At 42.8% G+C, this 14313-nt stretch overlaps 1 protein-coding gene across 2 annotated transcripts in view; it reads right to left on the minus strand.

Moving 5' to 3' along the window:
* nbas (NBAS subunit of NRZ tethering complex) overlaps positions 1-14313 on the minus strand; it is a 148198-nt gene that overhangs the window by 121998 nt on the left and 11887 nt on the right. For both annotated transcript variants that reach the window (XM_085770806.1, XM_085770807.1), the window contains exons 9-15: positions 10727-10825; positions 8750-8888; positions 8587-8652; positions 8347-8475; positions 7839-7902; positions 7128-7321; positions 5077-5352 (exon numbers count right to left, since the gene is read on the minus strand). In XM_085770806.1, the coding sequence (XP_085626932.1) occupies positions 5077-5352; positions 7128-7321; positions 7839-7902; positions 8347-8475; positions 8587-8652; positions 8750-8888; positions 10727-10825 (967 nt within the window). The remainder of the gene's footprint in view (positions 1-5076; positions 5353-7127; positions 7322-7838; positions 7903-8346; positions 8476-8586; positions 8653-8749; positions 8889-10726; positions 10826-14313) is intronic.

A 14313-nucleotide genomic window follows, 5' to 3' on the forward strand; every position in this document is an offset into this window, starting at 1 on the left:
GACAGGAGAAAAGTTCACTGGTCAATTTTCCATAACACAGACAAAGAAGCTAAGGTTTGAATGAGCCTGCGCAGAAGCTACAGCACTTTGGAAATCCTGAGTACGCTCAATGAATACTCAAAGGCTGAATAAAGAACAGCTCCAATGCGCAGATGATTTCAATCTGTGCAGCAATGTGACAGTTTGAATTTGGTCTCTGACAGAGGGAACTAGATTCATGGCTTAAGAGGAATAACACATTTATAGAGAAAATCAAATGGACAGTTGGAGAAAACCTAAACTAAGAAAAATGTGTCAGACATTGGGATTTAAATCGCCAACTGCATGCTGCTTTGGAAAAAAATAAGGACAAAGACCAAAAGTCTTCTGCTAGCTAACATGCTAATGATAGTAGCCTACTACTAACATGTTGGTATTTTTGCAGGCAAGTCTATATCATTTTCAGTAACTTACATTAGCATGTTAGCATGCTAAAATTTGTTAATATTAGTGAGACTTATAGAAATGTTATTTGTTTGTCAGGTAGGCAGGTATTTGGTAATAACCAAAGTAGTGCATATTAAAAACTTAATAATGGGGATTACTTAGGTGGTGAAAATGTGCATGTTTGGTGATGAAGAGAAAATGTTAGCGAGTGAGTGAGTGCGACAAGTGTTTTACCAACCTTACTTTTAGCATTGTTGTTGTGCACATGTTATCATGCCAATCTGTTACCATTTGGATCAAAATGAAGCAAATTAAAATATATTTAAAGCAGAAGTAAGCAATATTTTTGTGTTAATATAAGTCTTAAATAGTTATATCTTCCGACAGCAATCACTTACATAGAGTGTTTGGACCGAAACACGGGTCTCTCAGTCACTCTGCTCTGCTCTGAGCCGAGGAGAAAACTTTTCTCGTATCCTACAAGTTTTAAAGTTTAAAGCCTGAATGTGGTGACGTAGGGACGAGGACCAATAGATCCATGACGAGGGCGGGGGCTGCTAACTCCATCGGCTGACAAGACGTTATGGTGCGTTCAGGGAAGCCCGTAACTCGTGTTTTTCCGACCTGTGAAGTCGTACCAGTTCGATCTGGTACGAGTTCACGGGTCGGAAGTTACGAGTGGCCATTATAGTGACTTTCACCGGTAAAACAGGTCGGAAAAACACGAGTGGGTTGCCTGGAACGCTACAAAGTCGTAAGTCGTGACTTGAAGCTGTAATTTACGGTTTCAAAAGCCTGCCTGGAACACAGCATTAGCCAAAACGACCGGATCGCTTACTTCTGCTTTAACTACAGGGCTCTCATGTTTTGAACTTATAGCTTGGAGTGGGGACGTAGCTGTTGTCCCCATTTGGTCAGACAGAGGAAGTGATATTCCGGCTTCTAAAGTCCTACATTCACACTAGAACCGCCAATATCCAACTTAAAACTAACTTCAATGCGGTTCTATTTTCTGCAAGTTCTTGTGAATGTAGGAAAACCTCTCAAAGTTTCTAAGCTGCTTCATTCCTGCTAGAAAACTTCTCAAAGACCCGACCGAACCGGTCCGATCCTGGTGTTGAAGCCTGGACCCGATGCAGCTGGACTCTCAGCCAATATTCCGATTGGCTGATTGGTCGCTGATTCAAGCCAGCTGTATGGATGGACTAAACGGAGCAATCTGCAATTCTCAGCGTGAGATATGTGTGGCGTGTGAGGGTGTGAACTGATTGAAATGCGTGTGAGACTTGAGAGCCCTGCAACTAGTGTCATTAGCATATGGCTATAGGCTACTCTTGCTCCCCTTCCATATTATATATTTGGAGGTAGCTATTGTTTTTGTTTTTGTTGTTGCCAGTATTATCATCAACAATAAATTAGTCTGGCAGCACATATATGTCATATCTGTGTCTCACAAAATCATTTGATCCCGCAACATCATGACACCTTCATGCAGGCCCACACAATGTGTATTAAAGTACATGTGTGCAAACCGCACCGGCTGAAACACACACCGAGTATCCATCTCTTTCTGTGTGTAGGAGTACAAAGCAACACATTAGCCAGACTGTGGTTCCTCGAGGGCAATAAGAACCCCACACAGTGAAACCTCTCGTAGGAGGACATCAAAAACTGCTTCCATCTCTCTCTGGATCCAGCTAATAAAACTGTTAGCAGCCCTGCCAGTGCGCTCCTCATATATAGCCACAGGTTAGGGCATTGAACACATTATCAAAACCTTTAAACACGTGAAGAGGCTGACCAGAGGGCCTAACCCGGAATCGCTTGTTCTGGTCCGTTCACAGCCAATTGGACTGCAACCTTGACTGAGGTGGATCTTTGAGGAAAGATCAAGTTATTCTGTCAGTCTCTTTTACAGTGAGTGAGTGAGAGAGCGCTGATGTGTGGAGTGTAGAGAAGTCAAACTGTACAGATCTAACACAAGCAGCGTGTAGGCACTGACACACAATAAACCGGAGGTACATATGTGCAGACACCTTTCCTCCCTTTCACTCACACGCCCACATGTTGTATGTGTGGAGGGGGGAAAAAAACAACAAAGCTCACAGGAGAGCAGCAGCAGAAGCAGCTGGTGAAGTACTGCAGTCCCAAGTGTTACAAAGAGATAATAATGATATATTACTTTGTAACTCTCCACTGTTAGGATTGATGGTGATGACTAATGGCATCTAATGATGATGACAATGATGAAGAAGGCAGCAGATGATGGGTCATAAAAATGACTGATGAACCATGCTCAAACTTGGGACCGTCGAGAGCCGATACCACTCCTCTCGCTGTGCTTTATGATAGAGCATGTTGTTGTCTTTGCAGCAATTTGTAGTGAGTAGCAACAACAGCCATATTTCTAATGCAGCAATTAGCATTTCAGAAAACCCCCTGGGACTGAGAAATAGCCTTAAAGCAGACTGAGCATCTTGCTTGGTTTTCATTTCTCCTCAGCAGCACTCTGGAGCTGATCCAACACAACAATAGCACTTCACTGAACTGGCATAGGATTTATTTAGTCGGGAACCGGTTTTGCAGATCAGCCACGTTATAATTCAGTCAATGACCAAACATACTCATTCGACATCCTTCGGTTGCTGCTAAGTGGCAAGAAACAAATAAATAGTTATGGTTAACGCGATATCCTCTATTGAAGGCAATTGAGAACTGCTCTTAAAACTTGACTGCTGGCACTACAGTGACTCATGAATCAGTCGGATGTTATGTCAGCCCGAACAAAAGGCCCAGTGTAATTAGGCAGGAGGCATTTTTGAAAATACCAAATGGATAATATCAGTTTCTTTGGCAAAATAAATTTATGATACTGTGTAAGAAAGAGAAGTGCATGTCAGCAGTGGGATTGTTGTTTAGACTGCTGAGCTGAAAGAACATTCAAATGCAAACATGAAGGCATTCCAGCATGAACACAGTCGAAAGCTTTTGTCGCCTAAGCACATAAGCATTTCGTTGTGTATGCTGCAATGAATAAGTAAACGGCAACAAAAACATGATTCTTTATTTTCTCCACAAAAGTGGAGACACTGCCTCCCTCTTACTGTTTTTTTTTTTTTTTTTTACCACACTGACACTGCAACCTAACTTGTCAAAAAAAGTTCCTGTCCGCACAGGTTAGGAAATACTGTTATGAAATATGCATTCTGTGACAAGAGGCTTCTTCGCTGACTGGTCATGACAGCGTTGACCAGCTCAGGTAAGGGTGTGTGTCTGTCCATGTGGCGTTTTTTTTCCCCTGGCATTGCATTTGTCCAAACACTTCCTCAAAGCGCTGCACATGGGTTTTATTTCTATGACAACATCCATCCATTGACAATACCACTGTACCGCTTATTCATGCAGGGGTCATGAGGAGGCTGGAGCCGATCCCATCTGACATATAGAGACAAACAACACACTCACTCAGCTGACCGCGCATGTCGTTGAGATGTGGGAGGAAGCCGGAAAACCCCGGAGAGAACCCACACAGGCAGCCACTGCTCCACCCTGAAACCCTCTATGACAATTTCTAGATCTAGACAACATATCTCCATCTCAAGTCAGAGTCTGACCGATGTGCTGTCACTACTGTGCTTTTGTCTGTCTGTGTGCTGTTTTTCTGTCAGACGGATTTTAAAGCCCCTGGCTGGTAGACAAAATAGCCAAAATATGCTTCTCCTCCATTTACTAGGAGATGAGGGTGTTGAGTCTAAACCCATCTGATTGGCCCCCTGGGCGAGAACTGCGGTGACGACATCAGCGGCTTTCGGAAAAGTTCAGAGATTTTCAACCAGAAGCACTTGGAGCGGTCGCACAAACACGGTGCAGTGAAGCATGCGGCTGCATAAGCTCTCTCAAAATTGAAAATGAACGAAAGAAAGATAGAGATATACAGGCTGAGGTTATTCTCATATACGGAATGGGAAATTAAACATGGGCTTCTCATTATTCTCCCTTTATATCATCACTTTCAACATTTAAAGTGTCATGTAACAATGAGGATTCAAGCCTAACAGGAAGTCTCTGTTTTGGATACAAATGTCAAAGCCCTTGTCCTCATAAACATCAAGCTTGAGTTTAAAGGTATAGTTTGGCATATTGGCCCATTGCCATAATCCCTATAGTTTTAGGAGTAGGTTCGTTACCTTTAATTGTCGGTGCAAGCTATTTTTAGAAAAGAAATAGCATGCAAATTCATAAATTCATGCAAAACCACTAATGCCTGTTCCCGTCGGAGGCAGTTTTTTGGTCTCATAACATTTCGTTATTATCTCATAGCGTGGTGAATGTGCAGGTCACAACTTGTCCATGAGAGCATTTTGGAGTTGTTGGATTGTGTATTTGATGAGTTTGATGAGGGAAACCAAGAAATCCCATGAGTCTCCGTAGCATAGCTCTGAGCAGCTCGCGGCTCTGCTCCGCCGTTCTAAAAAAAGTTTGCACCGACAATTAAAGGTAACAAACCTACTGCTAAGACTATAGAGATTATGGCAATGGGCCAATTTGCCAAAACTATCCCTTAAACACTTTTAGACATTTAGATTGATCATCAGCATGTGCATGTGCATGTGAACGTTAATATTAATACAAGCTGTGTCGGCCTCCTACCTTCCTCTGGTACAGTTCCTCTGGTGTTGTCGACCTAAGGCTGACCAGACGGTAGTTCTTGATCACAGTGCGGGGGCGCTTGCGTGGCGGGGCGAAGCGCTCCATCTCCGTCACGTAATACAGCCCCTGCTTGATGTAGCCGAAGTAGCGGGCTTTGGCTGACGACTCGTCGTCTGAGTCAGAGTCTCCTCCATCATCGCCCTCCTCATCCTCACCGGCCCCACCGCTCAGGTTGCTCTCCAGACGCCCACGCTTCTGGGCAAGCTTCACCTCACACTGTGACAAAAATAACAAAATCCGGCATTACAAATAGGATGGGGGCACACTCAGACAGCAAAAAATTAAGAGGAGGCTGGAAGCAGAAGAAATAAAGAAGCAAAATGAAGGTGCACAAGAGAATGATGTAAAATTAAGAAAAAAAAATTATACAACTGCTTTATATATAAATTTGAATGACAGTATACTGAAACATAGAAGAGATCCTTAAACCACAGCAAAAGACTCATGCCTTGTTCATCCAAACCATAGTGAGGGCTTCAAAACAGAAGAACCCATCTGGATGAAGTCAGACGTATGTTTTCACCCAGGACAACTTTGTGAGGCTGAGTATGGACACTTTATTTTCTAGTAGGAAGTAAAGAATAAAAAATGAAGCATGTAATGCAATGCAGCTCAGTTTACATCTAACTCTGCTTTCTCTGGGTAAACACACTCCACACAATTTCACGCCCTCGTGCTAGATCAGCAGGCTATCCGAGCACAAAACAACAGCAAGGTCAAGTTGCTCGATAGAAAATCTAAATCCAAGCTGTCAAAGTAGTTTCTTCTGCTTGTGTTGTCCTCTTCTTTAGTCTTGTGATTGCCTCGGTTGGTGAAAAAATGATACGCCCTTTTTTCCATCTCCACTGCTGAAGCGAGTCCTTATATTTTTTTATCATTTTATTTATTTATGTGGGTTTTTTAGGGAAAACATGAAATGCTGGCCCCTCCAGCGGAGCGCTGCTCTCGGTTGGGGTTTTATGAAACATTTAGCACCTGTAAAACATTAAGCACCTTAATCAATGAGGAGGTGAGGTAGCCTCCATGGTGCTGCACTGACACACTACCCGGCTTATCCTACACACAAGGAGAAGGTTACGCTACTGCATATCTATGGAGGTGTACACACACAATGCAGGGCTCATCTTCAAGATAATTTCTATACACACTCCGCTGGAGATACAGCAATGAGCACCCCCCCCAACCATGCTGAGGCAGGCTGATGAAACCTTTCCCCAAAAGTTGGCAGCTGGCTGGTAAAGAGACGTATCTCTTTTGCTCTCCCAATGCTTTCAGATAAAAAAAACACAAAGAGAAGCAAAGACTAAAATAAAAGAGAGGGGTGATGTGATATCAGGGTCTTTGTGGGAGGATAAAGAAGCAAGGAAACATATTTCATCATCACACTTTTCCACCATCGTTATTATTATTATTATTACATGCACATGCTCATGCTTTCATACGCTGACGTTAACAAGTGAAATGGGTCTGCGTGAATAAAAACACAGCAATTGAGGTTGAGATCTCTGTTTGTCAGAATGTGTTGTCCTTCGGGGAGTTACATCAGCTCATAGTACGAGCAGTCTATCACAAATCGATGTACACATTTGTGCGCCGATTGATTTTCCTGTACAACTGACTCACTTTGCATCAGAAAGGGTGTCCTCGAATGCACTTTTCTCTGTCTTTTACAATATAAACAAAAGACTTTAAACCGCCATAACACACTTGTGACCTGTCCAATGTGTTCCCTTTTTATCTAACTGTGCTGCTGAGACGCAGATGCATCCGAGCCTGTGTGACCCTGAACTGAAGAGGCAGTTTAGAAAATGGATGAAAGGATAAAAAAAAAACAATTGTCCCCTATTCTATAATATGCCTCTAAAAGCCCTGAGGATTTATAATGTATGACTAGTGCTGTGAGATGCTTACACAAGCCTCGCATGCATTCCTACAAACCCCCTCTATCTGTTTACTTAACCACACATGCAGAGCGATGTCTTGACATTTACCTCCAGGCTGAGGAAGCCTCCGTCGTGCGCCGCCGTGACTCGGGGCGCGGGTTCGAACCACTCGCAGGATTTTCCCAGGAGGTTGCGGAGCGTCCTGACCGACGACACGGTGACGGAGCCGGAGCAGCGAGCCAGGATCAACACGTTGTCACTCCACCAGCTCACGTCCACCAGCGGGTAGTACTGCTCCTTATCTGGGACAGGTAACGAAGAGAAGAGACATGAGGACAGTGACAGAGATGCTTGATGAAAGCCAAAACCCCAAATCTTTGAATCTTCTTCTACCCATATTGACATTTTTTGAATTGGTTTCCTTCTCTTCTTCAGAAATATATCTACACCTGTGGACAAATTTATCACTTGTCATGCATGAGATGGAGACTCATACATGGATTATTGCTTGTACAAGCTGTCACAGCTGTCATCACTATTGGCCCAAAACCATCAAAAAAGACTCTGCAGCTGCTCAAAACAGGCACACAGAGAGACTTATAAGCAATTCCGCAAACATAGAGATAGATACACACACACACAGGCGTAGATACTGAGTGAGGAAAAAGTTTGCTAGCCTTGGCTTGGCAGATGGTTGCATGTCTAAATAACTGTATAATTTAGTGAATAAAACGTGTCAAAGATCACTAAATTGAATCCAGTGTGTACTGCTGTGTCAGCAACAAGGTCAGCTCTCTCTAACCCTTCAGGCCGAGCTACCTTTTATTTTCTTCCTTCTCTCCAGCGATGTCTTCCACTCCGGGTTGATCTCCTCAAATCCTGGCTGAAAGGAGGAACGAAGGAGAAGGATGGAGGAACCAAAGAAGAGGGGAGGGGAAGAACGAGAGAGGGAGAAGGGGTGGGTGGGGGTTGGAATTAATCTGCTAACCCTGTTTACACTTACAGTACATACACAGTAACACACATACACACACAGAGAGGCTCTGGTAGCTCAGACCAGCAATGAAGCAGAACATGTAGCTACACATGCTACATAAATCGGCAAAAATATTCTGCAAATATAACTTCTCCCTAAGCCACCTCACTTAATGTTTAATGTGAACATACACACACACACACACACACACACACTTGGGCCAGGGAGAGATTACATTAATACAGTCAGCCAAGCACCTAATGTACGAAATATTGGGACATAGATTTATTCTGCATAGGCAACGTCATGCAAGGACACACACGGCACACAGTCACACAGTTGGAGGTGCACCTGTTGGTCCTGGCTCCATGTGGCCCTCTGTTTGAGCGAGGGGACGTCCCAGAGAGACAGACGACCTGAGAAGTGGATGACAGCCAGGAGGGTGCCGTCGGGGCTCAGGCTCATGCGAAACACCGCGTCCTGGATGACACAAACGCAGGTCGTTTCATTAAGAAAATGCTCCCTTGGTCCCTCCAATTAAATAGTTAATTGCTAATGAGGGGGAAAAAAAGAAAGAAGAAGGGACGCTACCTTTTCATCTACTTGTCTTGAAAAGAGCCTGAAGCTGGGCATCCTGAAGAAACCTCTCTTCTGATTCTAACAGGTGACACAGAGGATGATAGGAGCGTGTGTTAGATACTGTGCGGGTACTTGTGTGTGTGTGAAAATGCGATTTAGTGCGGGGTCTCCTCACTGGATTGACATCGTCCTCGTAGCTGGTGACCTGCTTGTAGTGCGGCGAGCCGGAGAGAGCCCTCCAGGCTGTGATGCCGCAGCAAGAGGCCTTGGACGTACTGTCATCCCCCGACTCACAGCCTCCGACCAGCAGCAATCTGAAAAACAACAAGCACACACGCACGCACAGACGCACAAACACACTCACAATTAGTTACCATCTCTATGATCATGCCCCAGCAGATCAATTAGCACTACATAACAAGGAAAGGGAATTAAGCTGGTGGTCACTGCGAGGTCATCTTTAATCTTGGGTTCAAGCTGAGGTATTGTGAGCGTCCACACAACACAAGTGCCATTTAGCAAAGTAGTGGATTAAAAAAGTTATTTATCAGAGATAAAAGTCTGATTGGGAAATCAATTGCCAGACACAGTTAAGACACAAACAACATCACAATGACCACAGTGATCTGTAGGTTTGCCTTTGCAGTGAAACAGAGCAGATGCGACAGCGGCTGGGAACTTGAGGGGAGGGGGGGCAGTGTGCTCTCCAGCTCAACACTGCCCCCTGGTGCAGAGAGACTGCACATTCAGTAAGAGCCAAGAACTGATGGTGAGTCTGTAATCTGATTTTAAAAAAAAAAAAGAAGATAAAAATCTACCATAGTAGCTTGAGTCTGACATAGACGACCATGTCTGTACAATGTTATTCAGCAGGTTTTTTTCCAGCTGCATTAAAACAGATGATGTACTGGTGCACATCTGGACATTCATGCACTATATTAAGTGTGCCTGTAATTCTGATCATAAAAAGATTATAATGCCTAATCATCACACATCTGGAATTTTTATCTGAGCATTTGCAATCCCATCTTTGCATTTCATAACATGAAATATATCATATTTTCACTGATAGACAAATATTGTCTATCCTATTTTCATGTGTAGATTAAGCTGCTGAACTTATTTTTTTTACACGCAGCTGCTCAACTCGTATTTTTCTTACCTTTAGCCTGCTCTCTCTGTTGCTGACCCAGTTTTCAAACAGGGATCATTAAAGTTTCATCTCATCTATCAGTTGGCAAACATTTGACAGTCGCTGCCAAAATCCATTAAGCTGCCAAACCAAGCTTCACAAGCCAAACTAAATCTGGTCTGCGCAGACTAGGGTAGCGTGGTGAAAACAGTAAGGTCATGGGAGTGTGAGCCAGACATAATTAACCGAAACCTTTGACTGCTAAGTGGTGAAGAGGGCCAAGGACACTGTGGATGGCTATAGTCAATTCCTGCAGGTATTGCATTAAAGTGATTGCTTCATTTATTCCTGAGTAAGCCTTTTGGCCCCGTTTCATAATGTAACATTTTATGCCTATGCAGAAATGGCTGTATGAGAACTCTTTTTAGGATTTATCTGGTAGTGGTTTTATGGTATATGCTATGTATTTCATCCTCATACCCTGTCTGCAAAGCAACAAAATAAACAAAATAAAAGTTTAATTTGAAGCGAGTTGTAATGCAGTAAACTCAAACTCTGTGTTAGCACATAAATCAATATAATACATATTTACGAGCATATTGACGACATGTAATGTGTACTCATATTGCCCCTAGATGTCAAATGATGAAAGCGTCTGAAATCACTCAGCAACTTTCAAATCTTGATATTTAAGCCGTATATGGCGTCACGTTGCTTCATCGGCAATGGGTTTAAGGATAAAAATTGATTCAAATGATGCATAAGCATGTCTGAATACAAATGTATGAAAAACACTTTTGATGAAACAGTTTTCTAATAGAAGGAGGCTTAGACTGTGGCAACCACAAGAGGAAATATCTGAGGGTGTCAAGTGAATGCTACAAGCAGTAATTACACTGACATTGATAGATTAAAAGCTAAAGTTTGGGGAAAAGAAAATGCTCATTTTCAAAAATATTCATTATTTTAAATATATTCTACAAGCACTCCAGGCTGATGCGGCGGTGATGTGGTACTTACCGGTGGCCTGGGTGGTAAATAGCCGACGTGATGCCATGGGAGTAGTGGGCAGAGAAACTGAAGCTGTGGTTCTCCTGAAAGTTCTGATTGGTTCCCACACTGAGAGAGAGAGAGGGAAAGAAATTTTGGACGACGAGTCACCTATAAATGAACCCTAGCACATAAACAACCAAAACATGAACACACTAGTATTGGAAATGTTAATGGTGCGACAAAGCTGTTTTGGGGCTAGATGACAGAGCAATTTCCATTCCAACGGCAATTAAAATGAGGCATGGCAAAATATATAATCTAATTTAAGTGGGCAATCTAAATTAAATTGGTACTAGAGGAGATGTCATGTAATTTGTTGTGTAATTTGTTGGATCTCTCATTGGGGAAATGTTTCCTTGCAAAGCAAACTGTATAGAGAGAAGGGGAGACGGAGGTAAAGAAAAGGCGGACAGAAAAGAGAGCACAGAGGAAACGGCATAGAGATTTGCAGGGTTTCCACCTTTTAGCTTCCTCTAAACGTTTCGGTGTAAATTCTACAATAAAGCAGTCGTACGTGCATCGACACACGCATACATGCTGGAGCAATGGCACAGTGAGAGAGAGGGAGATGACTTACTGTCAGGGCTCAGCTATAATTCTGAAATTCTAATTCAAAGTGTTTGAGCGACAATATTGGAAAGCAGTCATATGAAAAGGAAGACTGAGTATAAGCTCCATACTGAAAATGAACCTTTAAAAACAAGCCAGTAGTTTCAGAGTAAATCTGGTGCAAATGTCTCACACATCTTAATTACCTCCTCCCACACACACATAAAAACCCTGATGGCTTCAAAGGCTGTAACGCCATTTATCAGCTAGTAATAGAAAAATAAATCAACACTTTCAACTCTTCTCTACAAAAATCATCGTGCACATTTAAATTAAAGGGAGGCCAGTGTGGCTTGCAGGATGTCAACTGATGGGGATTGAACACCCATTCATAATCTCATCCCGTGTCTCCGGAGTGTCAGCACACCTGTGTGACTACAGCAAGCAATCACACAGAATGAAATGGGAAATCTCTGAAATAATGCCATATGATATAATGCTAAATTAAAAAAGAAGGAAGCGGGGGCAGCCATGAGGAAAGCACCGGCATAGACTCTCGCGAGCACACGCAGGCAAAATCAAATGTCATTAATCGAATATTCAAAATGTGTGTTTGTGTGGGAGGTTGGAAGACTGGCAAGCGAGGGCATTGGTATTCAAAGAGAGGTGAACATTTTACATATGGACAAGAAAGCAGCATCTAATCCCACAAATGAGGTGCATGGTTCAGTAAAGGTTATACAGTACATGAATTTAAATCAGAAAATAACAGGGCTGCCCAGGATGGCTATAGGTGTCAAGGTGAGTGGCTCGATCTTAAACAGGTAAAAGCAATACAAAATTAGCAAAGCAAAAACATTTATAAAGAAAAAACTTTGGAACATTTGATATAGCTGAAGTGCTGAAGTGCTGACTATTAAAGCAGAAGTAAGCGATATTTTTGTGTTAATATAAGTCTTAAATAGTTATATCTTCCGACAGCAATCACTTACATAGAGTGTTTAGACTGAAACACGGGTCTGTCAGTCACTCTGCTCTGCTCTGAGCCGAGGAGAAAACTTTTCTTGTATCCTACAAGTTTTATCCAATGAGGAGAGAGAACGGCATGCAGGGCTGTGTGTGTGCAGCCAAGGGATGCGCGTGAATGTGGTGACGTAGGGACGAGGACCAATAGATCCATGACGAGGACGGGGGCTGCTAACTCCATCGGCTGACAAGAGATTATGGTGCGTTCAAGGCAACCCGTAACTCGTGTTTTTCTGACCTGTGAAGTCGTACCAGTTCGATCTGGTACGAGTTCACGGGTTGGAAGTTACGAGTGGCCGTTATAGTGCACTTTCACAGGCAACAAGACGGAAAAACACGATTTACAGGTTGCCTGGAACGCTACAAAGTCGTAAGTCATGACTCGAAGCCGTAATTTACGGTTTCAAAAGCCTACCTGGAACGCAGCATTAGCCAAAACGACCAGATCGCTTATTTCTGCTTTAAGTCAGTAAGAGGTGTGTTCTTGAAGCCAAACATCACAAGTGCAAAAAGTGTTAAAATGTCTTGAATTTTATAGGAGATGTTGAATGATAGTTTAGGTCGACTCCCTAGGATCAGTTGCAGTTGAAGCATTGACTATTAACTTCAACTTGGATGTGTCTTTTGAAGTTCAGAGAGAAAAGCAGTTGAAATAAGCTGAAGTACAATCGGTGACGACATTTGAAAGTGTAATTTCAAGTTTATGCCCCCTGGGCAGTTGAATTGTCAGTGAGTGTTAAAGCTGTGAAAGTTCAACTGTGGACACGAAGAGATGAAAGCAGCAGAACTGTCAATGATTAAAACAGCTGAAGCACCAGATGTAGCGTCAGCTGGAGCGTAAGCAGAGGCAGCAGTTGAAATGTCAGTCAGCAGCATTTGAACGGTCACTTAGAGTGATAAACTGAGCTAGGAGCGACAGTTGAAGTGGGATTCCTGAAAGGGATCGGGACCAGTGCAAACACATAAAGTGAGCGCTGAAGTCGGCTGAAGTGAAAGCACCGAAAGCAGCTGGAGAAGACTCTGAGTTAACAATGAAAGTTGTGTGGGTAAGAGCTCGAAGAAGTTTTCTTTTGTTATTGTTCCTTTGAAGTGTCAGGTGAGATGCGAGGAGTAAAAGAAGTTGAAATGCCAGAAAAGAGAAAAAGTTCAAAGCTGATGAACTGTTCAGTTGAAGAGAAAGAGATGAAAGCAGCCGAAATGTTAGTTGACACAAAAATGTGAGAGGAATTGAGTTGTCCCTGAAAGCAGTTGAAGACTAAGGATGAACACATGAGAGTTGACAAATTAAGTGTCAAAACCATTTCAAGTGTCAGTAAAAGAAGAAGCATTAAAGATAGTTCAAGTGTGAGAACTGTGTGCAGTTGAAATTCAAGCTGAAGTGTTAGATCTGAAAATAAGCACCGTGTAAAGAATGTGAAGTGGGCACATTTAAATCAGGGGATAACAGAACTGCTCAAAATCGCCCTGAAAAGATCTGAAGAAATTGACGCTGACTAATAAACAACCCCAGGCAAGAAAGAGGAACTCAACCCACCAAAATGATCCACATTAATGTAACAATCTTAAATTATAGTTGGAGCATCATCTAAGTTATAATTACGAACAAACACAATCTGTTTCCAACACCACTAAAACGTTTTGTGTTTTGATGAAGCTGAGGGTGAATTGTTTGTTAGAAAACACACAGCGCTACATTTGCTGCCTCTGGGCCTGAACAGCTCGCCATCGCTGAGGAGGACATGTTTAGTTTTACTATTAGTTTATTAAGGTATTTTACAAATTGATGTCAGAGTGGCCGTTCACTTCCTGGAGCTGAGCAGAAGATGATACAGCAGGACTCTCATTCGGAGTTAAACTGGACGTGTGCATGCTCCACAACAGTAAAGGTGACACAAAGTGTAGCAGAGAAGCCAGCCCAAACCCGTCAAAGAGAATTTAAAGAAAAAAGCAGCGTCAGCACTGATTGAGTGTATAGGGTA

The sequence above is a fragment of the Trachurus japonicus genome, chromosome 24 (genome assembly GCF_045865225.1).
Source record: "Trachurus japonicus isolate A0001 chromosome 24, Traja_1.0".
In the NCBI taxonomy this organism is placed as follows: Eukaryota; Metazoa; Chordata; class Actinopteri; order Carangiformes; family Carangidae; genus Trachurus; species Trachurus japonicus.